Source organism: Chaetodon trifascialis, chromosome 16 (assembly GCF_039877785.1).
Source record: "Chaetodon trifascialis isolate fChaTrf1 chromosome 16, fChaTrf1.hap1, whole genome shotgun sequence".
In the NCBI taxonomy this organism is placed as follows: domain Eukaryota; kingdom Metazoa; phylum Chordata; class Actinopteri; order Chaetodontiformes; family Chaetodontidae; genus Chaetodon; species Chaetodon trifascialis.
This window is the reverse complement of record NC_092071.1, coordinates 18445626-18471893: the sequence shown is the minus strand read 5'-3', so window position 1 is coordinate 18471893 and position 26268 is coordinate 18445626. Positions and strand designations below refer to the sequence as shown.

General features: G+C 41.9%; 1 protein-coding gene across 2 annotated transcripts; it reads left to right on the top strand.

The window, feature by feature from the left end:
- The first annotated feature begins 1238 nt into the window (after positions 1 to 1238).
- slc8a4a (solute carrier family 8 member 4a) lies at positions 1239 to 22209 on the top strand. 2 transcript variants are annotated; one of them, XM_070982697.1, is made up of 9 exons: positions 1239 to 1531; positions 2563 to 2636; positions 4995 to 6413; positions 6570 to 7087; positions 14856 to 14962; positions 15590 to 15708; positions 16957 to 17056; positions 18033 to 18305; positions 20407 to 22209. In XM_070982697.1, exons 3-9 carry the CDS (start codon positions 5070 to 5072, stop codon positions 20784 to 20786), a joined length of 2841 nt encoding a protein of 946 aa, XP_070838798.1. In that variant the 5' UTR covers positions 1239 to 1531; positions 2563 to 2636; positions 4995 to 5069; the 3' UTR covers positions 20787 to 22209. The 2 variants fall into 2 exon arrangements, with proteins under 2 accessions (XP_070838798.1, XP_070838797.1); XM_070982696.1 differs by having other exon boundaries at positions 1239 to 2223.
- The last annotated feature ends 4059 nt before the right edge of the window (positions 22210 to 26268 follow it).

Genomic DNA, 26268 nt, shown 5'->3' with positions numbered 1-26268 from the left:
AGTCTAATCTCTTTTATTTTTCCCCAAGGTTTACCATAATCATCCCTTCAGGTGGATAATCTACAGCTTCCATTCCTTATTACAGGCAATCATCCTCCAATAAAAACTGAATGAATTTTATCCAAATGGAAGCTATATTTTTAGCTTTGCTAGCAGTGTGGCTGTGGGCAAGGTGTTGCAGCTTGTCTGTCAGTGCTTCAACACTTAACAATTAGTGGATGCTGAAAGACTGATTTCTCGTCACCCTCGTGTACACTGAAGTGACTGTAAACACAGAATGAGAGCACGGCGTTAATTCTAACATGCTAAATGTCAGCATCTTTACATGCAACAATTGTGAATTTGCATGTTGACATACTACCTGCATGATAGCATTCTAACACTGGGAACCAGCTAAAAGCATAGCTAAGAATAAACAGCCTAAAACAGCAGACTGATGAAGGTTACGCCAAGCCTGACAATATGAATAGATACTTTTTAATCCAGCGATTTGGTATTGCACTTCCATAGAGTAGGGGGACTCACAAGAGGCAGATTTTCTGTTCAGCAGAGGCTGGGAAATCCTGACCTTTAGCTCCTGGTATGGCCAAAATCACTAGATCCTACAATTCCCATAATGCAACTCAGTCATTTTCATTAGACCTTGTCTGCCTGTGAGACTGATTGTTTTTTTTGTTTGTTTTTTTTTCAAATTTCCATGCCTCCGGATTATAACGTTGATTTTCCGTCAAATATTTTAACTGTCTAGATAACCCTAATGACATCACTATGACATCATCAGGGTTATTCTCCCAGACTTCAGAAAACCCATCCATAGCTACACAAGATATTACTGGCTTACAGCTGTTTTCACGGGCTGAGTAGCACTCATGAGAGGCAGACTGACCTTAATCTTTAAAATTGGTGTCTTTTACTCCGACTCCATCTTAAGGCCAAACTTCATATCTTGTTTTATCCCACTAATGGGAAGGATCAGAATGGCAAAGTTGTCCCTCCATTTTTCACCTGTCTAGGAATCTTGTTTGCTGGTGAATAATGAGAATTATGGATGGGGTTACTACAGCCAATACACTTGTAGTCTAGTTAAGTTTAGGTTTTTCTTGTTTTTATTCCCAATGTGTTCCAGACTTCTCCCAGTTTTATACATTAGTGATGAGAAACATGAATTCACATTGCAAAAATTCTTTCAGTATATGTTTTTTCTCTGCTACATCTGTCTAACACCATCCAGAAAAATCAAACCACCAACGCACAACAGACCTACATGCAACAGCATTTGGGATGTCTGAGTCTTTTAACGGATGTCAGATCTTTAAGCAGGTTATCTGCGCTGGTGGCTGAAAATGATGATGAGCAAATTAGGAGGATTTCGGAGTCAAATGGTCATTCATCCCGGACTCCTGATGCGCAGTCAGGAGGACCAGCCGTGCGTGTAGCGCTGTTTCTGAACGTCTCCTCCCCTGTTTCTGCAGTGTTACTGTTTTTCCTTCTCGCTCATCGTTTCTTGTGCCAATGCTGCCCACCGCCAAGAGTAAGACAAGACTTCCATTTGCATAACACCACACTCCTCTTTCTTGTTTGCCACCATCCCTCTGCTTGATATCCATCTTGTCCTGATCCGTGTACTGTGTGGTTTGCGTCCTCTCAATCCTTCACCATTCATTCACGCCTACTCTCATGTGCAGTCCTGTTTGGTTCTTTGCGTTATCCAGCTCAGACAGACAAGCAAAGGAATTTTTTCACTCAGTTATTTTTCGGGTAAAAGAAACACTCCTAGAGCCTCTTAGAAATTGACAGTTTTGAAGAATTTCTGACAGATACAAGCGGGACGGATGAGAACAGAGTCAGTAATTTAATTTATTATTTTACGCATCAACAATCGCACGTAGCATGAAGAGGATAAAGCTGGAAACGCATTGTGGTTTTTGAAAAATCACTTAGCCTTGCGGAAGGTGTCGCCGCGGAGGAACAAGGGGGATTTAACAAGAGCAACTAATCCCACAGTGTTAAGTTTGCTGAGATAGGGTACCTGTCAGGGGAGAAAAAAATAATAGCGAAGAAGCACCGTGGAAAGCTACGCGTCATTTCCAAGACACCAGCGCAACAAGGCAACACCATTACACCAGCCCGCTGTGTGAATGGCACACGGGGTGTCTTCTTCTGTTGAACTGCTGCAGGGTAGCCACGCTGTGACCAGGGTCCAGTTGAGATTCAGGGCTTTCTGTGAGTATCTGTGGGACTGCTGTGCGCACCAAATGGACCAGTCTATTTGTCCCTCATGCACAAACTACTGACGGGATAATCGTCTTTTTCCTGCATCTGTAATGTCCAATAATCTATCTGCCTCAGGACCCCTTTGTAACTTAACATTTTGAATGGTCTCTAGACTGCTACAGTAATGTTTTATTTGTATTTTTACTCCACTTGCCACCGGCCCAAACATCTGGCTGTTAATAAGATCCGTGAAACTCTGTAATGTGGAATCCTTTCCGGCCAGTTTTCATGGTGATTAGAAAACTCTTTTTGCAATTTGTTAATTTAAGATAACCTGTCTTTCTCCAGAGCCGTATGAAAGATAAGTTCATCTCCTGAGGCCACAACTTCCACACTGAGCTGACTCTGACAACTGTACCCAGGTGAGTAATGCACGTTGTTATAATGTTAAAAATAGGAAACATAGACAAAAAAAATAAAGCACATTACTGCATCTTGGTTTTTCTCCTTTGTGCTGCGCTCTGAAGCTCATGGCTGCATGCAAGCTAGCAGTACATGTCTTATCATTATTTTATTATTTTTGCTTATTTTTTGTGTTGTTTGATTGTGTTTATTGTACAGCAGGGTCTCAGCAAAGTCATGTTTCCCGCAGAACAGTCAGTTTTTGTTTGCACATTGTTTCTGCTTCATTTTCCTTCTGTTTGTTATTTTTATGACTTTTCATTCCCAAGATAGGAGAAATGACATTTATGAGGCGTCTCATTACAAATTGAGACTGCCACCATTTGGGTGAAAAAAGCACCTTCTCTCACAAAAGAGTGCTGGCATCAAAGTGTGACTCATTATGTACAAGTGTTTACTTGCCAACCTGAGACCTCTGCCTACCAAACAGGATTAAATCATCATAATGCCATTTGGGTCAGAGGTCTTTTTTTAGATGTGGATAATTTTGGAATTTCTAAAGGTCAAATGAGAAACTGCATGAAATGGAAGAGTGGCATCTTGTTGGGCTTGTTATTAGCTGATAAATGATAAATATGAACTGAGATTGTTAAGTAGTATTGGTAGTGGAGAGAATCCTTGAACTTTGTCTTTCGTAAGACTCAAATGATGAAAGTGAATTGAAGTGAAATTTTCAGTCTTGTTTGTTGTGTTGACTGAAAAATGTTGTATTCCTTGGGGAGTACCTTGAAGTTTCTGTACCTGGCTATCTTGTTGCTACCTGCTGATTTCAGTGGGGAATGGACGTATGCAACAGTGTATGGCACCACCAGAACAGATGAGAATATGTAGACATCTCTTGTCTCTATAGTATTGTCAGAAAACATGTTTTATTCCTGTATTCCCACCAGTTTGAGAGCTTGCTTTTACCATAGAAACGTCACCCACTCAAAATTTGTGCAGGGTTGTGTGCCAGATGAAAGCAATATTGTATTGTATTGTTACTGTATTAGATTAGATTAGACTAGAATGTTACAGTGTTGAGGAATATGTAATTCTCTAAGTACACAATCTTTTACTCTAATGTTATGGATACCTGATTCATCTCAAGGCTTTTAAAGCTTCAAACTCTCTGTATCAGGACTTGAATATGGGTGAAATGTTCCTTGAAAACCAGGCTGAGGGTAACATGGTTGCTGTATCACTGCGTTCCCCTGCCTGTGACAGGAGCCGCTGTCCATGGTGCTGATGCTGATGTTTCGTTCAATCCAATCAGCAGGCACGTGTTGAGATGTTGCATAAAGCTTTCCTTGCTGCACAAATACATTCTGTTTGTCATTTATTTGTAAGATAACTAAGAAATGGCAACTTAATTTTTATATCTGTGCTGCACTTCTTCACCCTGAAATGTAGCCTTGATGGAAACCGTGTTCTCCTGTTATGCAGGTCAGAGTGAAGATTGCAGCTTTTCTCTGCTGCATGTCAATGAGAGCATGCACTGTACATAACACATTGTCAAATCTCCTCTGCTGCAGGTAGGCAACCTATTTTTTTAGATGGAGATGGTCTTAAAATTTTAATTAGGGAGCACCAGATTACATTCCTTGGCATTTTCCCTCCCTTTCTCTCTGTTCACATCAATGCAGATGTTAATCCCCTGGACAGCATTGATGCTGTACACTCTGAATTGTTCACTCAAGCTGTTGATAGCCATGCTGCTGCCAAGTCTCCTGACATAATGTAGATGGTTTACGGAAAAAGGAAAAAGTGTTTGCTACATTTTTTAGTACTGAACAATATATTACAGACCAGAGTCGAGAGCATGCTGCACTTCCGCAAAAAAGCAGGATTGTTTTTCCTTTGAATAATGTTGTAGTCTCTTTATCAGTAGGTCTGAGCTGCTGAAGAACAACTGCTCTGCTCTTGTTGCACTCATTGTTCAGTGAAGATTATTTTTGGAATCCCATCTAATCTGACAGTGTATGGTGGACTGAGTCAGTTTTTCCCTCAATACTACAGGTGCAGAGGGTAACATTTCTACCTCTGCTTCACACAAAGTGACCACATTACATACATGTGTGGGAGTTTGACAGGGTCGTTCAATACCAATGACTCAACGATTAGTAGGTGCCAAAATTTCTGGCTTTCCAAACTTGGACCAACCAAACAGTTGGATCCCACATCATTTGCATACAAAAGAGTATGACTGAGAGTACTTTTGTGACAACCTTTGCTTGTCGAGGTTATTTCAAGAATAGAACTCTGAATGATCAACATCTGACGTAGTGAATGTGACGATCTCATCCTCCACACAAAGTCATTTTCCTTCTGTCTTTCAGAGGTTTGCATAGACCTCCACATGTGACGTGGATTGAAGTCCAGCATCAGAAGACTCCAAGCATCATCACGCTGCCATGTTGCTGCACAAGCGTATCCTGAATTTCACTCCATCTTTCACACCATGTATGTTCATCTCCGTTCTGCTGGTTCTGCTCCCAGGAGTCACTCACTTCTCCCAGGGCAGCATCAGCCATGAAGATATTGATGATACACCAGGCAATTGCTCCAGTGAAGATAACTGCTCTGATGGCGTGGTGCTGCCAATGTGGAACCCCCAAAACCCTGCGGTGGGTGACAAGGTGGCACGTGCCATTGTTTACTTTGCAGCCCTCATATACATGTTCCTGGGCATGTCCATCGTTGCAGACCGCTTCATGTCTTCTATCGAGGTCATCACCTCTCAGGAAAAGGAGATCACCATCAAGAAGCCCAATGGTGAGACAACAACAACTACTGTGCGCATCTGGAATGAGACGGTATCCAACCTGACCCTGATGGCGCTGGGCTCATCTGCACCAGAGATCCTGCTGTCTGTCATTGAGGTGGTCGGGCATAATTTTGAGGCTGGAGCTTTGGGTCCCAGTACCATTGTGGGCAGTGCTGCGTTCAACATGTTCATCATCATCGCTATCTGCGTCTACGTGGTGCCAGAAAATGAAACCCGCAAGATAAAGCACCTGCGGGTGTTTTTTGTCACTGCTGCCTGGAGCATGTTCGCTTACGTGTGGCTATATCTCATCCTGTCTGTGTTCTCTCCCGGAGAGGTGGAAGTTTGGGAGGCCGTCCTCACCTTCCTCTTCTTCCCCCTCTGTGTGCTTCAAGCTTGGATTGCAGACCGGCGCCTGCTCTTCTACAAGTATGTCCATAAGCGTTATCGTGCTGACAAGACCCGTGGCATTATCATCGAGTCAGAAGGTGATGCCATGTTCACGAAAATGGACTTGGAGATGGACGGCCCAGGTGTGAACTCCCACACTCATCCCAAAGAGGCTCTGGATGGGATGCTGGAGGGGGTAGAAGAAGGTGGAGGGATGAGTGTGGAGCAAGATCAAGAGGAAGAGGCCCGGCGGGAGATGGCTCGCACTCTAAAAGACTTAAAACAGAGGCACCCAGAGAAGGACATGGAGCAGCTGATTGAGATGGCCAATTACCAAGTGCTGGTCCAACAACAGAAGAGCCGGGCCTTCTACCGCATACAAGCCACACGCATGATGATCGGAGCGGGGAACATCTTGAAGAAGCATGCTGCTGACCAGGCCAGGAAGGTGGTGAGCTGTCATGAGGCCAGTGGGCAAGAGGAGGATCCGAACACCATCTACCTGCAGTTTGACCCCTCTCACTACCAGTGCTTTGAGAACTGTGGCTCACTAAAGCTGTCTGTGAGCCGGCATGGAGGAGAAAGTGGCTGCACTGTGAAGGTAAGAAGAACAACAGAAATACTGCGAATGTTCAAGGTCAGCTAACAATCAGCCTTAACAGCTTGAGGTGCTGAAAATATAAATAATTCAGAATTTTATTTGCACTCCAAACACTAAATATTTAATAAAGTTTCTTTCTTTGCTTGTGGCACACAGGTGGATTACCGCACAGAAGATGCGACTGCCAATGCCGGCTCTGACTATGAGTTTGCTGAAGGCACATTGGTCTTCAAGCCTGGTGAGACGACAAAAGAGTTCACTGTCGGCGTTATTGATGATGATATTTTTGAAGAGGATGAGCACTTCTATGTGCGCTTAAGCAATCCACGCATCGTGCACCGAGCTGAGGTCTCCGTCCTGGAGCCGAGCTCTATCACCTCCAGCAACAGCACGGTGGGCATCTCCTCTCACGTTCCTCCAAAGGCAGCCCTGGGCAACGCTCACACTGCCACAGTTACCATCTATGATGACGACCACGCTGGCATTTTTACGTTTGAGAGTAAGTCTACGAGGGTCAGTGAGAGCATCGGCAACATGCAGGTGAAGGTTCACCGGACGTCTGGGGCGAGGGGGAAGGTGGCGGTACCCTACCACACCGTCGAGGGCACCGCCAAAGCAGGAGAGGACTATGAGGAAGTGTCCGGCAAGCTGGAGTTTCAGAACGATGAGACCATGTGAGTGACAATTCATCTTCTGTGATGTGATGCTCTGTTGTTGCTTCTCATCACTTGATCAAACATCACAGCCCACACGTTGGTATGTTAAACGGTCATGCTAGATTACTGTAAATTATCAATTCTGGTAGAAGATAAAAGGACTGTTTTCATGAGTCATAGATACGTTCGCTCTGAGAAGTTTAGGTCTTTCAGAGGGATGACGTGGGAGGAAAAGAGGATATAATTGTGAGGCAGATAATGAAACGTTGTGGCTGATGCAGAAGAAGAAGTAGGAGAAGAGGCATGGAAGTAGCTTTCTGTGAATGAATTAACATGCAGCCCTTTTGGGATTTCTGTGGAGGTTATATGGGAGTTCATTGCAATGCAGAACAATGAAAACTCCACTGCAGAAAACAAAGGAAGTAACAGAGAATCAGACAGGTAACTTGGAGGAGAGGATGATGGCTGAGCTGCTACTGAAACAGGTGCATGTGATAACTTCAACTAAAGGACTGATGGATGCCTGAGCACGGAGGCAGATAAAAAGAGCAGAGAGGAAGCATAGAGAGAGAGCGGGGAAAGTGTGATGTTTTTCCAGCTTTCCTCTTGAACATGATGTGGAAGGTTTGGAATGATGAGCACACTTGTGGTGTTTTATGATGTGATGAGAAAAAGACCTGGCAATTATCCACAGCAGTGTTTTTTTTTCTTTAGCTTATAAAAGAAAATACCCTTAACCGCATGAAGCTCATCACAAAATGATATACAGCGCACCAAATGACAAAACAAAGGAATAAAATGTGTCAGATGAATCCGTCTGAGCGAGGAGGATTTCAGGGCTCGTGTGTAGGTGTACTGTGTGGGTCGGCTGAGTGGGAGGAAAGGCAGGTGAATACATGGTGTCAAAGAGAATGCAGATCTCCCTGTTTGTCTTTTTTTGCCTCGCACTGCAGGTGAGCTTGAATATATTTGTCTGTGTTTTTGTCAGTTTGCTTGTGCACATTTATCACTGTGTTTGATTGCTTTTTTGCGCGTTTGTGTGTATTTTTAAGGGCGTTCGAGTTTACGTCCTTGCACTGAACCCACTTTAAACCCACATCAAGCAAAATGTTCCTCCAAAGGGGAACTAAAATGAGCATCTTGTGCATCCAAAGCAATTAAAGTGAGTGAGGAGGGGTTAAAGCAGTCCCAAAAGTTTTCAACATTGTGCCGACAGCTACAGAAGCTGCAGTTAATGAGACAGCAGTGTACAACAATGTGAAATGAGAGGGTGGCAGCTTGTATCTACATTCAAAAGGAGACTGAGTATTAGATAAAATCCTCACCTACTGAGCCAAGACTCTGTTCATCTGACTGTAGCAAGCTGACAGTGACACAAGCATCCGCAGAATTCATATTATCTAGAGCCATGCTTCCCTTGACAGTCGCCGTGCAGCAGGAGAGGAAGGACTGTGGAGAGCAGGACAGTTTGCTACCAGAAAGCCGATGAAAAGAAAACCCAAACGCAACAGGAAATGCCAAAGCTGTGCTCAGCTGCTCCTGTCCTCCTTTGAATAACAAACAAGGACTTAAAGGATTGCAGGAGCTCTCTGATCATAGGTAAAAAGGTTTGACTCAGATCTTGAGTCGGAACAGTTGGGTCAAGTCACAGCAGCTTATTTATCTCTTCAGCCAGCTGAATTTTCAATCTAAGATACTTGTTGTCAGAAGGTCACAGGCATTTCATCATTGGGAAAGAATGTATCTCTATCTGTCACATAAAGCTGTTTATCAAAGGTTGTGTTGAGCCATCCAGCCAAAGTTCCCCAACGGAACAGATTTCTAAGTGTTGAAGTCTTTCTAAAAGATGACATTTTGTTCGTGCTTTATGCTACTCAGACGCTCCAGTCAGACTGAATTTTTTATGAGGTTGTTTAATTTGGAGCGTCAGTCTCGTTAAAAGATGCAGGTGAAACTCCATCTCATCTTAACGCATTTGGGCTTTTGTAGGTACGCACCTCTGTGTACGCTCGTGTTTCTGGACGAGTTTACACATGCTCTGTGTTAAATGTGTGTCTGAGCTCCTTACTGCTCAGCAGGCTGCCAAAGTTCATCCTTCAAACAGAGCTGGCTTTTCTTACCCGAGTGTTTCCCTGGGCGTTCGGGACAAAGAGCTGACACTCAGCAGCAGGCCTCCAGGCAGCTCTGTGTGTGTGCGTTTGTTACAGTGTCTCTTGCTTTGTGTGTCTTTGTGTCTGTGTACATCTGCCTGTCCCAGTCGATGTTTGAGAATGCAGAAGAGCAAAAGAGGAGGAAGGCAAGTTTGTAAGCTTTTGACATGGAGACAGGAGGAATGGTTCAAAATCCAGGCATGCGGCTAACTAATAATTTACCATCTCAATTCTGCACTGCAGTAAATAGATTAGGATGTACAGACACAAACCTCTGAGCCAAAATACACAGTCTATTTCACATTTCTGTGTTTATGGATTAGAGGGAGATCTGCGCCGACCCTTTGATGCTTGTATCTGTTCTTCTTTAGCGCCTCAAAATGTGTGGCACTCTTCACTAGTTGAGGTTGAGGTGGATAACAGGGGCAGTTACATAAGCCCAGATGAAAGAGATGTGAGGAGATCACTTCTGAAAAGGGAAATCAATACCCTGATATTCTTTATTTCTCAAGCTTAATCTGGTCAGGATCAATAACATCCTGAACTTCCCGACAAGCCTGGATGAAAGCGGAGCAGCAGAGTCAGGGTTGGATAACATTTACACATTTGAGAGAGTTGAAACCTATCAAGGTAGAAGAAAAGGTTTGATTGTTTTACGTCTGTTAAACATACATTCTCATATTTAATGCTCACAGTAATTCATTATATGTCATTACGATTCTTGATATTAATAATCTCCACTAAGAGAGCAGTATGGCTCCAGAGATGGCAAGATTTGTCCATGTTGCTATTTTATACAGATGAGGATGAATGAGGCTGAATCATAATGACTTTAGGGATCCATTGAATTTTCCTATAGCGCCACCAACTGGTCAAAGCATCTTAACATCTGCTAGATTGCATTAGGATTTCCAAATGATGTATCTTAATGACTTCTGATGATCCCCTGAGTTTTCCTCTAGCGCCGCCATGAGGTTGAAGTGCACGGTTTTGAGTGAAATATCTTGACAACCATTTGACAAATTGGCATTAAATTTGGTACACACACACATTCATGCCCCCCTGAAGATGAATTGTGAGTGACTGACTTGTCATCTAGCACCATCATCAATACAAAAATCAATTCATCCAATACATTGCTTTATGATCAAATACTTGAAAAACTAACAACATTGCCATTTGCCCCAGCTGTGCATGTGTTTTACTAATGAGCACATGTTAGCAAATATTCAACAGAAATAGCATGCACCCCATATACTACAGTATTTAGTTCATACTATGGTTTCGGACATACGAAAAATCTTGTAATGTTTTAGCATGTTAGCATTTAGTTCAAAGTGCGTCACAGAGTCGTTAGCATGGTTGCAGACAATGTGAGAGCTTTAGATTGAAGTTCAGTAGCTGGCAGCTTGCCATGTCATATATTGAATTTCTCCTCATCTCGCTCGTCTCCCCCAGTGCCCATTAGTTCAGATATCATTAAGCAGCCCTCCTCTGTTATGTTGTCACACAATATTTGCAAGTACAAGTTCTCAAAGATAGGGTCATTTATCATTATCAGTGTCAAAAACTTTTTGTTTCCATATAAATGTCATGTACATAATTACCCAAGAACCCACTACAGTGGAGACAATATAATGTTCATGTTTTATCTGCTGTGGTTATGAGAAAGATATTTCTTGGTGGCATGGTGCTGACATTTGTGTTCATATTCAGATACGATGCAGTCTGTCTGGTAGACATTCAGTATCTTGTTCAAGAACACTTCAGCAAAGCGAACACATGCTGACACACAAGTTTGATCCATAGTTATTTATCTGAATGGCAGTGCCCCGTTCAGTCGAGGGCGTTTGACATACTGTCATGCACCTATGTGTGCGTTCACTCATTCTCCCCACTTGTTTCATTTTTGTCAGGCTCTCAGGAGAGCTGGAGCCTATCCCAGCATACAGGGTCTAAGAAAGCAGAGATACTCTTCCAGGGTGAGCACAGAGGCATTAAATCAGTCACACTCATACCTGTAGGCAGTCTGGAGTCTCCAGTCCTCATGACTTACTGTACTGTCTTTTGACTGTGGGAGGAAACTGTAGCATCCTTATCAAACCAACGCAGAATGTGGAGGAGAGGGAAACTCCAAATAAAGCAGGTCACGCAGCTGACTGGACCTTTTTTCTACAGGTGACAGTCTCACCACCACACTAGAATCCCATTTAATCTTCCCTTTAATTTAGCAGGTTAATCCAAATTAATCCAGCTAATTCATTTAGAGAGGAAACACACTTTTTGCAGTCAATGGGCCGTCAGAAACTGTGAGGAAGAGAGCAAAATTCAAAGATAAAAAGTGCACTTTCTGCATTTTTACTGGAACTTATAGATAAAGCGGGCCAGATTATCTACAGTCTGCAGTATATTCCACATATGCAGCAGAGATTATGGTTCTTTCAGATGGAACAGGGATCAATCTTCAGTGCTCAGACAGCACAGTCCAGGCCTTCCCATTACTGTGTGACAGATACAATAGTAGAGTGTGTTACCCACTATGGCTTCTCAGAGACTATCCCAGGGATGGAGCCGCCGGGCAGACAGAGATGGCCCATACGCAGTGAAATGTGATATCCAGTATGTGAGGGCTTTACTGCCTTGATAGAATCTAACTGTGTCTGTTGTAATGAGAGTTTACATCGACCTGCAGAGATATAGGGCTTCGGAGGCAGGACTGGGTGGTGCGACTCCACCTCTACCTCTTTCAATGACCGTTTGGAACTGCAATGCAGGAAGACACTTGGCAAAAAAGTACAAGCACCCCATCAATTTATCACCAGTTTTAAACAATACACATCTTTACAAATACGATAATTTTCTGCAATATCAAGTAGTGGTTTTGCAGGCAGTTTAAAACAATAGTTTGAACATGAACCACAAATTGTTCATACATTCCTGTTTTTTGTGATGAAACAAATCAAATGTCACATCTTAATTAGTGAGTTGTAGATGTGCTGGAAGTAGTTTTGTTTGTTTGTTTGTTTGTTTGTTTTACCTTTGGACAGGACCAGGCTAGCTGTGTCTCTCTGTTAAGGTAAGTTAACTAACTGGTTGCTCTACCTTTATGTTTAGCATACAGACATTGATATCATACAGCTATCGGTATCTTAGCTAACTCTCAGCAAGAAAGTAAATTTCTTAAAATGCTGAACTATGTCTGAACAGCTTTAGTAGCCCATTTGCTTCTAGGTGGCTACGGTAGTTTAGCTCAGTTAGTTTCTGGTAATGAATTTGGAGAAGCCAAATGGAAGTATTTGTTCCACACTGTGAACGCATATTTATTTTTAATTTGAACCTACTTCAGAAATCTGGGAGCCACATTAATTAACAATTGCTCTTCTGGGTTGTTTTACAACCATTGGTTATGAATACTTGAACGCTGAACGTCAGTTGACCACTAGCCTCACTGAGCTTCACTGATGTCATTGCAAGTTAAGAGTCCTACGGTCCTGCCATATTCAGAAGTTATTCCTAACTTTCCAAAAATCCAAACTGAATTGATTAATGAACCTACAATGTTCAACTTCTACTTTCACTCTAATAGCAGTATGTGTTAAAGTTCCTCTCCTGTCATTAAACCCATCTCTGTTCATCAATATAACATTTTTAGAAGTTTTTCCATGAAAACCATCCCCTCATGCCTTAAAATGGCTTCGATGTAACTCTACACTTTGCCTTCATTTAGTAAGTACGAATAGTTCCCACCTCTCTCTGCACCCACGTCTCTGCTGCTCACCTGCAGCTCGAGCGTACCTGCTCATCTTCGCCTCTGCTCATCAGACACACAAATTGCGCTTTCTGGCAGTAAGCCCTGAGGGAAAACTTCCCCTATGTGCCATATGCACTTGAATTACCTAATTTGCAAAGTACCTATAAGTAGCTACACCTGGCCTCTCCCCCAATACCCCTTGTTTCACTGTCACATTACACTACTGATATGGAAAGCTCCACCTTGCAAGTGGACGTCATTGGTTTATTTGGTATGTGACCGATGAAACCCTGGCTGTCTGAACCTCTGTGAGACTGTCATTAGTTCACTGCAGTTCCAAGGTGGAAATGCTCAGCCATGGCGTTGACCGCTTATATATTATATATCTATTTTTGTACTAATGATTAATTCTTTGAACCTGAATTTTTCAATTTTCACTTGGTTGGCAGTTGCTCATTAGTTGCACTTACTTGAAAAAAAGAACTGTGTTACCTTTAAGAACAATTCATAAAACTAATCACCTCAGTCTTTTCTCACCAGTCTACTTAGGAATCTGTAGTCAGTTTTGATTTGTTCACCTTTTGTGGAATTATCACCCACCTTTTGTCTGAAATGAGCACAAAAGAGCATTCGACTCTGGCAGAGATGTAAAATGCCACCTGATCAGCCTGACGCAGTATGCGAATCTGGTCCCTGCTGCTTTTTCACAGCCTTCCATTTCTCGCTTGTATTTTAGTGTGAGGTCTGAAATGTAAATGTTTGTTTGATCCCTGGCAGTTATATCCTGCTCATCCTGATGCACTAAAGCAGACCAGACAGTATCTGCCCAAAGTGTGATGTTATATCAAAATGGCTGCTGCGTGAATACGGTCCATAGCAAGTAAAGCATCACATTTTATTTTAAGGCCTTAGGTGTGTTCGTGTGCATATCACACTTGAAATAGCATCTTGTGCAAAAGATAAATGGCTCTGTTTCCACTGTAAGGACTCTCAGTCTATACAGCCATTCTCTTTGCTCCCACTGCCATGACTTTCCCTGACGTACAGCCGATGACATATCATATCGTGTTTAAAATAAACTTCTTCTCTTCTGCAAGCAAAAGCTCTTCCTGCGTGTTGTCGAATCCTGAGTGTATAAGTGTAGACAGAAATAGACAGCCACCCACATATCATTAGGGAGATGGAGAGAGAGGGAGAGAAAGACTCACTGTGACAGTGTAGGAGAATGAAGCGGGCTGAGGCAAATATGTCGGTCACAGTTTGACACCACATCCTCACGTGTTTCTGTAGCGCTCAGCTTTAACAGAGCAGGCTGTATTTTGAAATAAGTCTCACGAGTTGGTTTTAACATGCAAGGATTTGTGAATAGGCGGCGCTTTATTTCCACTGAGAACAAGATAATAATTCAATTTCCCATGACTTATAACTTCAAGTGTGTAGGAGGGCTGTGGGCTATTATACTATGTTTTCTTGTGCTGTAATGGAATTAACGGCGTAGAAGGAGTCCGCCCTCTTGTGGGGTACTGGGAAATATATATATGATATATAATTTTGTACACAGTGTTCTGTACCACAGGATATTTGTTAATTTGTTAAAAAATCCCAAGCTTCCATCTTCTTATCTAACATCTCTGTTTCATGATTCACTGTGTAGGCAGTCTACCTCTTGGCTATGTTGTTTTTATTTGAATGTGTAGCAGAGCACAGAAACTGCTCTCACTGGCTGCCTGGGATCTATTTTTGATTTCATTTAGGTAACAAATGCATGCTGAAGGGGAACTCGTATTTACAGCTGCTGTTATATCCTAAATAATGCTAATGAACTGATTTATCCACCTCTGTTTGGCTCCATCCTCTCCTTGTTCCTTGACCCTTCTGTTTTCAGGAAGCTGCTGAATGTGAAGATCATCGATGACGAGGAGTACGAGAAGAACAAGACTTTCACCATTGTGCTTGAGGAGCCCATCCTGCTGGAGGTGGGACAGAGACATGGTGAGCTGGGGACAGAGCTGCACGCCACAGCAGCAGAGGGATTCTTCTCATTATTTTAGGCCTTAAAATACATTTTACGTTGCATCCACTCTCCTTCATATTTTATTTAAATTTTTCAGCCGGAACAGTTTACATCCATGGATACAAACTCGCCTCAACTCTGGTGCAGCTCTGAAGATTAAGATGTGATGTCACTTGTGTTTCATGGGCTTTATGCTGCCCTTTGAAAAAGATTGGCTTAAAGTGGTTAGATCAAGGTCAGAGCTAAACTGACAGTGTCACAGTGACTCTTTCAGGTCATACAGAACTTTTAGGATGCAAATGATCAAAAACTAAAATAGAATGTATGAGGATGGTTTGCCAATTTTGTAAAACCACCAGAAATTCATCAGGCAGTACTTCGACATACGGGAAATCTCATGGGCTTTGTTCTCAGCAGTGTTTTAACATGAATCCTAATGTCACTTGTGGCCTTAAATATACTTCTTTTCATGCAAACAGTACACACGACCAACTGGTTTCACCGTCAATAGATATCTTATTTTGCAACAGATCTCTTGTTACAAAGGCCCATACTGTATGAGAAAGGCTGGTTGACACTTTTCACACCTGTCCCTGTTGCTGCAGGAGACACCAATGATAACAAGACGGCAGTGGGACCGGAAGACGTGTCAAAGATGGGCTGCCCCTGTCTGGGAGAGCACACTAAGCTGGAGGTGGTTATTGAGGAGTCCTATGAATTCAAGGTAACTCAAAACACACAGATTTTTACCTCAGAGCTACATCCACCTATCACACTGATGTTTGCATGTTTTGGAACAATGAACAATGATGATGAATGCAGCTATTTTGTTTGTTCTGTCTTCCTGCTGAATACATAAAAGCAGTTCTTTGAACTTCACAGAGGATGTCACAACCTTCAAATGCATAAACTGTATTATACACAGTGCGAGAGCAAACAACATGACATTTAACAGTTATTCTCTATTAATTATCCCCAGTGTTGACTTTTGTTTCATTCCATGACTCAGTTAGAGGAGAAGGCAGAGGCAGACTCAGGCTGTCTGTGGGGCAGGAGCAAAAAAAATGATAAGGACACCAGCTGCCAACAGCCTAGAGGGCACTTTATCATGTTCTTCTACCATAGGGGCATCAAAGAGGGCACTTTTAATGAACATGGCTGGGGGAGAGTAACAAAATTGCTTGAAACATTGCTATTTTAGACCAGTATCAGCTATATCACAATATTTTGGGTATGACTGTTGGAGATTAATATTTAATCTAACTAGAAATGGGTGATAAATTATTAGTGATGTGCATGTAGCTAATGGCTCTGCCTGTAGAGCCATTCATTCATTTCTTCCAGCTTGTATATTCAAATAAGTTGAGAAAATTGGAGAATTTAACCATAATGCTCCAACTCAAGAGCTGCATTACACTTCTGTCTGAAAAGGTTAAAATGTGTGGTCTCCAAACACAAGCTGCGATAGCCCTGATGACATCAATGTGACATCATCAGGGGTATTTTGTCAGACTTTAGAAAGCTCCTGTTAGAGGCACAAATTACATTTTCCAACAGTTTTTCTGTATTGATTTTCTTGAAAAGTAAACTGATCTTATGTGTAAATTTGTCAGCGTGTCCCTTTAAGACCAATTTTAGGCTGTAATGTGATATTGCACTGATACTCAGGGCTCCCGAGTATGTGCTGATACTTGCAGCTCTACTTTCTGCGCTGGTGTAAAGCAGCTTTATGCTGGCGTCGTGCCTTTTTTCCTGAGGGATAGTGGGGTTCTGTGCTCCCCTGCATCTGTTTCAGTGACTCACTGTGCACCACAGCGAGAGGAGTGAGAGTTAATTGCACCTTAATGGACCACATCAGTGTCCCTGGTGTCACATGACAGTGTTAAGATATGATGCTGTCATACCTGCCGAGATGCCTCCCACCAATTTGTCCCTTTTCCTTTGCTTTCTTTGACTTTGTGTCTGTCTGCAGAGCACTGTGGACAAGCTGATCAAGAAGACGAACCTGGCTCTGGTGGTGGGGAGCAGCAGCTGGAGAGAGCAGTTTGTTAGCGCTGTCACTGTCAGTGCAGGTGAGTCGCGGCGTCCTGAAATGTCTCATCAGTTCATCCCCCTGTGACCAGACCTGTGGAAGATTGAGCCTGCAGCCAGATCTGGTCCACCAGATGTTCCTCACCAGCCTCACTGAGCTGTTTTTATTTCAGATTCTACTTTAATAAAATCCCAAACGCTCCTGTTTGACATTGGCTGAATTTTTAAAAAGCATAATTAAACACATAATTAATGAAACAGCTTATATAAACAGACTTTCTGTTTTAATATATTTTGCCAATTCTGTCCTTATTTGTAGCTTCCTTTGAATCCAGACATTTTATTAAAAATGCATGATGTGGTGGACTCCTCATGTGGCTCACCATAAAAACTAAACTGGCTGGCTCTGCCTGGACAATTAACGGCTCTAAAGAATTATGCAGCTATACATGGTATGATGAACCCTTTTTATTTTGCCCTTTCAAAAGCCATTCACTTGGCTTTGTGAACCTTTTACATATGCACAAGTGCACCATGCATTTGGGCTAAAAGCTGACTGAGACACCAGAGATGTGTCATTTTGCTAATACGCTCTTTTCCGTCATTTTCTCTCTGGCTGAGTTCACTCGGATATTCATGCAGAGAGCGTTTATAAATAGAAAGAATGCTTCTTGTCTGTATGTATGTCTCAATGACTGAGTCATAGCTATATTTGCAGATTTAATGTAATGACCTCCTACACATTCAGTGGCTTAAATGTGGTGGGGATCAGAACGGTCGGAGCTGGATTCTGCTGTCTGCTGACAGATGTTATCTAAGTTTGATTAAAAAATGAAGTGGGAACTGTGCTCTGCTTCACCAACTTTTTCACGATTCAGCATCATTCAAACAGGCTTTTCTGAACTCAGAACTTCAGGTTTCCATACTGTAGGTCTTCAGATTATCAAGAGCAGCAAGTCCTTGTATGTACAGTGCAGTATACTGCAGGCCTTCATGCATCTATTCTGTCTCTGCTAGGTGACGATGATGAGGAAGAGAGCGGGGAGGAACGCTTGCCATCCTGCTTTGATTACATTATGCACTTCCTGACAGTTTTCTGGAAAGTCCTCTTTGCTTTTGTCCCACCCACTGAGTACTGGAACGGCTGGGCCTGCTTCTTCGTGTCCATTTCCCTCATTGGCGTTCTGACAGCTGTGACCGGGGACTTGGCCTCCCACTTTGGCTGCACCATCGGCCTCAAAGACTCGGTCACCGCTGTGGTGTTCGTGGCCCTTGGCACCTCTGTTCCAGGTGGGAGTCTCAGCTCTGTCCTGGGTTTCCTCTGGGGTTTGCCTGTGCAGCAGAAGCAGCTGTCTGGGGAGACTTGTAAATGAGAGGCTTGTGTAACCTCTTCCTCCACCTTCGCTGTCAGAGCAATTCTCTGCAGAGCTCTTACCTTGAACATCAATAAGCTGTGAACTAAGAAAAGCACGGTTTCACTTGTTTGTCTGGGCTGCCTAATTGTTTTGCCATTTCACTATGTCCAAAACACTGCCACAGAGAGGCACAAATGAGAAGAGGAACATTAGATTTTGACAGGTTTTTGCTCAGTAAACCTCACACTTTCTCCTTCAAGCTGGCAGACGAGTTGTGCTGAAAGTCGCCCTCCAAGACTTAGAGGGCAACCATCAGGAGGTTGCAGTATCCACAGGTAGTGATCGTATTAGCCTCGGTTAAGTTCATTTTGGTGGGCGGAGAGTTCCAGAGATATTATCTTCTTTCTACATTTGTCGTGATTTACTTTAATCTGCTTATGCACATCTGTGCTTTAGAAGTGTCTGTGTGTGCCACCACTGGCTTTGAAGAACACGTTTATGGAACATTTTGTTACAGTTTAATGTGTAACGGTTGCTCAAAGATAAATGTTGTACATGGTGAGGTCTATGGGAGGAACATATATGCCACTTTTTAATAAGGCACCATGTTTTTAAAAAAAATTCCCTTAGTAATTAATGGCCTCATTAATGGGTAATAAAACATTTATTAATGCTTTATAGATCAGTCAGAAGCCAAGTGTGAGTCCAAGCTTCAATTGATCATGCCTCAAAAAATGTTTTAGGCTGGTGTTTATCCTCTACCATATTAACTTTCTCTTTTTTTGAGCAAAGGTTTGCAGAGAATCAGACCAAACTCAGTTTATTAACAACTTAAAAGGATAATTTAAGTCGATTTGCTTTGTGGCAGAGAGTTAAATGAGAAGCTCGATACCACTCTTGTGTCTGTGCAGTGAATATGATGCTACAACCAGAACTTAGTATATAAAGTATAGAAACCTCTAAAGCTCACTAATTAACATCTTAAATATTTAATGTGTGCAAAGACCCAAGTCTGAAAATTACAGTTTGCCATTCCTTGGATGTTTACATGTCTGACTACTTCCTGATTGGACAGCAACTTACTGGAGTCTCCTCTACTCGCCTGGCACTGTTCAGAGTCAAGCTCCATCAGCTAACAACACACTAGCTAACAGCAGCCAGACGACATGTTGCCATCACACATTTCATGCTTCTTGACCCAACAGCCCATTCTCACTCCCACAGCATCAAATACCGTCGCTTTGTCACGCCCCACCACCGTCTCATGTATGAGATGCACCAAGTCTTCAACTAACTCCAATGTAAATCCATCTGCAGCAATATTAGACGCCCAGAGCAACTGCTTTGGCCATCCAAGCCGCTGTCAGCCCAGCTTTCCTATCACAAAGAGCATTAATTTATGACATTTAAGTGCATTGTTATCAAATAGAAAAGACATCAGTCAAAGATATTTTTCATAACTTAAAACATGTTCTCCAGCTGCTCTATAGAGCATTGATAAATTATTTATTGACTATTAATAAAGCCATCGTAGGGCCTTTGAGGGAAAGACACTGACCACGAACCTCAGTGTCCCCGCTTTGGATCAGGCTGGGGACCTTTGTTGTCCCTTTCTCTCTACTATAGTATTGCTAACTAATAGAGGCATAAAATAAGAATAATAAAACTAAATACCACATCTATGATAAAGTCTTTTTTACTACTTATAAACCTTTATCTAAACGGTCCCTTATTATAAAGTTTTATTTTATTTTTTTACAACCTCAAACTTTTAGTCTCCACATCCCTTGGCTCCCTGTAAATTGTCTGACAGCCTTTGTACCCCAGAGCGACATTTCAAAGTTGTTTTTATATTGCATGCAGTTAAGGACATGTCATTTTTGCTCTAAAGTCCCTGGTAGTTGTTGGATTTAAGGGATGGTCTTATGAGGATTCTGCCCCCCCCATGCTGATCTCCATCAGTAGCTGATTTGCACAAATTCACCCGTTTCCTATTTCTTATCTGTATGCTTGATTCATGTCTCATCCTTTTACAGATACATTTGCGAGTAAAGTCGCTGCCATCCAGGACCAATACGCTGACGCCTCCATCGGCAATGTGACAGGCAGCAACGCAGTGAATGTGTTCCTGGGCATCGGGGTGGCGTGGACCATCGCGTCTGTTTACTGGCATACTAAAGGCAAGGTGTTCAAGGTGAACCCGGGCTCCCTGGCCTTTTCCGTCACCCTCTTCACCATCATGGCGCTGGTGTGTGTACTGGTGCTGCTCTACCGCCGGCGTCCCAGCGTGTCCGGCGGAGAGCTCGGGGGCCCACGGACACCCAAGCTCCTCACCTTCCTCATGTTCCTCTCCCTCTGGTTCATCTACATCCTGTTGTCCTCCCTGGAGGCGTACTGCCACGTGCCTGGCTTCTGAGACTGAGGGAAACACACAGACACGACACCTCTCCTTGTTTTTACAGTCTTCTGAAAGTGTTTTTTCTCTGTTTTTGTCTATTTTCACAAAAGTTTATAACTATTTGTATCATTAGTTATTATTAATACCGCACAGTATCTGATTGACTTTGAATCTTTGGACTTTGGACCTTTGCTACCACCCACTATGCTGTGAAGTATAGCTTTAGCCACTTAAATTGAACTTTTCTTCCTGTTTTGAAATGTTATGTTCCTCTAGACATTTATCTAATCATTGCTATCAGCATAAATCGCGTTCAACCTTATGTCATTTGATATGTAAAATTTTTGGCATCAAGTCCTCTCTCTGTATGGACACGATTTTAGTTATTCAGTGTTAAGAAAGCACAAGATTAAAGCAAGCAAATGGAAACTTAAAGGCGGTGCATGGGATGACATTATACTTGACATTCGCATAAAGGGAAAGGCATCACTGAGGCTGAAGCGCCCTGTAAAACATATTTGTGTGTTGATATTTATTACTCAATCTATACATTAATTATTCATTGTATATCATGTAAAAGATGACACTTGTGAGTGGGAGTTTTGTGAAAGAGTAGGTGTGTTTATTTTTGCACGTGATCAGATTAAGAGTTTCTTGGTCATCTATTTTATAGTACTGTATGTAATATTTTGACAAGGCTGTTGACGTGCTGATGTGTTCCTGTACATGTGAATCACAGCTGTATCATAATCTCTTCACTGCCTGGTCCCCTTTCCCACGACGCTTCCTCAATCAGTGTCATGTTCGACATAGGCAGGGTTAAAAATGCCTTTTTTTACAACGTAAGTCAACCCGGAGCAGAGTATCTGCTTTAAATAGTACTATGAAGTATAAATTCTTTGAGCATATTTATGATTTGTGTGTGTGTGTGTGCGTGTGTGATACTCTGCTCTTCAGCACAAACTGGCGAACAGCTTGGCACTATCTTGTCACTGACTCCACAAATGTTACAGGTGTTCATGACAAAGAAATAGTGCAGACACGAGAAGGACACCAGTTTTCTTATCTGTCATGCTGACACTGTGAACATTTTTTCACCAACATCACTTTTAGAAAAAGCACAGCAGAGAGCAAAGGGCCACTTTTCAGATGACTGCAGGAAGAGTTATTCGATCCTAATCATAGCACAATCACCGAACAGGTCTATCATTTAGGATGGGAAGTGTGCTAGAAGACACGTACAGAAATCTGAGAGCGTCTCCTTGTGTCGCACAGCAGTTGATATTGAAGTTTGGTTTTCATTTAACCTAGAATCTGTAGAGCCATATTTATTGTAACAGTATTACAGTAGAGGTATTTATATGATCAATTTTCATTTTATTGATATGCACGTTTAATGTATAAAAAGTGGAAATAAATGTTGCTGATTTATGATGCTGGACGATGCCTTGTTGTCTTAATTCCACATTCCCAAAAGAAAGAAATGTACACCTACACAAGTACCAAAGTGCAGTACATGGTTAAAATAACTCATGAATGCCACTTTATTAAGAATTAGAATATATCAGAATATAAACTCTCTTATTAAAATGAAATGTTACCAAACCAGCTGGAAGGTTGTCTGGAAAAACTAACACCTTAACCTACATAAAAATACTACATTACAAGTTAAGATGCATCTATAATCATACATTTACAAGTACAATCAGCTAAAAGTACTGAAAGTCTCAAAAGTACCAATGCAGTGTTGGAAAGGTGTGCGCTGATGGTGTTTCTGAAGCTATTTGATCATCTGACAAGCACCTCTGACTGAGTATAAAGTCAGTCATACAGTATTAAATATCAGTTTAGTCCAGTGGTTCTCGTCCTCAGGGTTTGGTCCTCTCCAAAGGGTCACAAGATAAGTCTGGGGGTTGTACGTTCTACTAGACAAATGTTTATTCTTTTTTTGGATGTTCCTCTTTTTTTCTCATTACATGAAATCATGAGATCACTATCATTTAAGACCACAGTTAGAGGAAACTGGTGCTCCACTGATGAGGTGTATTTAGTTTGGTGATTTTGGCTTCAGCTTTCATCAGGCTGATGATTGTAAAAAATAATTTGAAAGAGAGGGGAAAAAAAGAGCTTTGATATATGAAAATAATTTCATCACTCTTCCTGCTGTAGCTTAAACAGTGTCTTGATAATTACTCCTATGAAAGTTTTGTAATTCCAAACACATTATCGAGGAAATGAACCCCCACCGTGGCAGAATTATTATTATTTCTTGTAGCTACACTGTCACACTGTCAACAGCAGAAAAGGAGTGATTTTTCATTTTGTGGATTGGAGGTCCAGACGCTCTCTGGCAGGGACAGTCCTGCTGTATATGATGAAGGTCTGACAACTGAACACTGTTATCTTGTTATCTTATGCGTCAGTCTTAAGATGCTACTACAGTGCAAGTTTGACAAAACCACTAACAAGACAACAGGGAAAGTTAAGTTCATAACAGTACATTTCATTGCTGCACAGATTTTTAATATAATTTTCATTTTAATAAAATTTTTTCTGGCCTGTTCAGATTTAAAAGAATGTAATAACGGCTAGCCTAAATCGTTGTTCTGTTTACAGAAAGCTATTTGTAAAATCATTCATTTCATTAAGGCTTACAAATATTGGATGATTGCTTGTCATCCATATTTCCAGGCTCTACCATTTTGCTGTATTGAGCGAGAAATGAGCCATGGACTTAATATGCACACACATGCTGAGGCTGGATGGGGTTTGTACTTGGTGCTATGAGCATGCTGGGATATGCTCCAGGCCCCTCAAAAGGAATATGCAGCTAAAGAAAGTGTTTGATAAGGAACTGGTAAAGGAAAATACTTTAATCCCGAAATCCTAAATCCCTGTTTTTTTGTTTTGTTTTGTTTTGTTTTTTTACCTTTTCAGGGTGAGCTATAGTGCAGCAGTGGTGGATTTTTTTGTTGATTTTTCATTTTTCCTTTAATGAACTAAACAAACAAGAAATATTGTGTTTCAGATTTATTTACCTTTGGAAAGAGATGGCTGCGTCCAGTGTTTCACTGAGCCAGTGGTTGTCAGACAGGGGAGCATTCAGCCACTGCAGGCGGTGTTTGCTGCTGCTACCGTGCTGACCTTTATTCCACTAAAATTCAACTCGCATCATTGTTAATGTTTGATAAAAACTTTGGGGTGGGAGGTGTGACCTTTTTTCGGCTTCTGGAGGTGGGTGTGACAGAAAAAGTTTAGAGCCACTGCACTAAGCTGAGCTAACCCACTGCTAGCTGTAGCTTATGTACTATCAAGACTGAAAGACACAAGAGGTGGGTGGTGAAGGAAAGATAAGTCATTTTTCTGCTGAGGATACTGTTCCTCACTGACTGACTCCGCAGCACAAATGGCATGTTGTCCACTAATGAACACATATCACATCTATCCAATAAACATTCAGCACAGATCATGCTTAAAAGTCCTCTGCAGTTTTGCTCCTTCCACAGGCTTAGAGGAGGTGTCACTTACACCTCCTGGGACTGGATGAATCAACAGACCTTTGACCTCAGATCATGAGGTAACCTCCACCCTGGAAAAATACAGAAAACTCCACCACAACCTCCTAATCAGCTATAGAGAGGCTATAGAAGCACATTGAAATTCAGCGCTGTCCCTCCATGCCTGCTGCTCTGAAATGAAGAAGATGTATGCTGGTGTGAACCACTGGTGTGAGAGACACGTCAGGATGAGATCAAACTCTCAGAGCGATGTTTTATCATTTCAGCAATAGAGAAAGAGTCATGAAGACAGATTATATGTATATGGATACAAGATCTTTGTGCAATCACAGGTAATTTCTCCTGGATTACAGTCATTATTGCAGTAATTGTGACACATTAAGAGGTTTACAGGTGTTTTCACTGGAGAGATTAAAAAAAAACACACCCACACTATCAAATTTACTGTGCAGGTATCAAATGTGATCACTCACATTATCAGATTTGCACATCACTACATCACCATATGTAGCAGGTGCTAGCATATCTTTAATTTATCTGCCGGGATGTGAAGTGGCCCGTGGTGTTAATCTGGGAATCTGAGAGACTGCACATTACAGTCACAGCTGTGAATAGGACTGAAATGAGGGTGGTGGGTGAAGTGTCTCCAGTGTTGGCAGGGGGAGACAAGTGTCAAGAAGTAGTAGCGGCAATACAAAAACGACAAGCTGTCGCTGTCCTCTCTGTGTGGAGGCTGTGAGACACACATTTCAGAGGTTACAGTGGAAAGGCACAACTCAAACGTAGCTATGAAAGAGGAGACCAGGTGATATTTAACCACTGCTCATCTGTAAGTCCTCTAATCATGAGCAAGCTTGCATGATCAGAGGCGTCGATGCAGAGGTTTGCAAGGGGTGGGCCAGTTTGAGAGACCCTCAGCCAGGGCTTTTTTCCAAGGCTGCAAGTGGGCACAGGGCATCAAAGGGCCGGCTGGTTAGCATACGGTTTGTGCCAAGTTGCTGTTTGGCAACGGTTGGTGATGTCTTTGTCAAACTAAAGCAGCATCTATGGGAGTCTTTTATAGGGCTTCTAAATAGGGGCTCAAAAGTACTTTTTAAAATGTGATGGCACTGGCAAAGAGCACAGGCCAACAGGCTTTAGTTGCAGCTGTGACTCAAAAAGCAGCAGGAAAAAAAGCAGCAAAATGTCTTTGTGGAGGCCATAAGAGATAAATGCACAGTGAAATATGTGGGAAAACAAACCCTGGCTGGATGTCTCTGCTCGCCGCCTTCCACAGCAGCCATGACAACTCAAATTTCTTTAACTGCTAAAATTAGTCCAGAACTGGTGGCTCCAGTCGACTTCATGATTTCACACAGTGAGAGGATCATTTCTGGTCAGCATAACATCGGTGTCAATCATCTCCTCTGCTTGTGAAGAGAGAAAAGTGGACTTTTTTAAAGCTAAGACAGCTTTGCCAGAAATAACATACTGATGCAGATTATAGTGTCAGGGTCTCCGTATGTGTGCACATTTTAGAATACTTTTAATGGAAATCACATTAAAGACGTGTGTAACATAAACTGATCAACATGTTTAGAATAATAATGCGGGCATTACATTTTTATCATATTGTAGGTATATCATCTTTATCATGTGGAACAAAAGTGCATCAGTTGAAGAGAACACAGCAAACCTACAAATAAAAACAAAATATATTGTAGGATTTGTGCTGATGTAATTAGTTTGTTCATGGATTAGCTGATAGAAGATTCAATATGCCAGCTGTTGTAATGGATTCATGTATGTATTATTCATTGATTTAACCTGACATTATTTTGATCTTGATTTTGATTATTTTGATATTTTGATTATTTTGATTAAAATACTCTTTACATTATAATGCAGTAATAATATTGCAATGATATACAATGATGTCATTCTTAAAGGGGCCACTCAGGTGCATAATAAGTACTTTTACTTTTGTTACTTGAGGTAAATTT

What these genes read in the sequence shown, in the direction of transcription:
- slc8a4a (XM_070982697.1), top strand. Translation starts at nt 5,070, where the DNA reads ATGTTGCTGCACAAGCGTATCCTGAATTTCACTCCATCTTTCACACCA. An exon ending in CGCTGTCACTGTCAGTGCAG is followed by an intron (nt 17,057 to 18,032) that starts GTGAGTCGCGGC and finishes TGTCTCTGCTAG; the next exon opens with GTGACGATGATGAGGAAGAG. An exon ending in CCTTGGCACCTCTGTTCCAG is followed by an intron (nt 18,306 to 20,406) that starts GTGGGAGTCTCA and finishes ATCCTTTTACAG; the next exon opens with ATACATTTGCGAGTAAAGTC.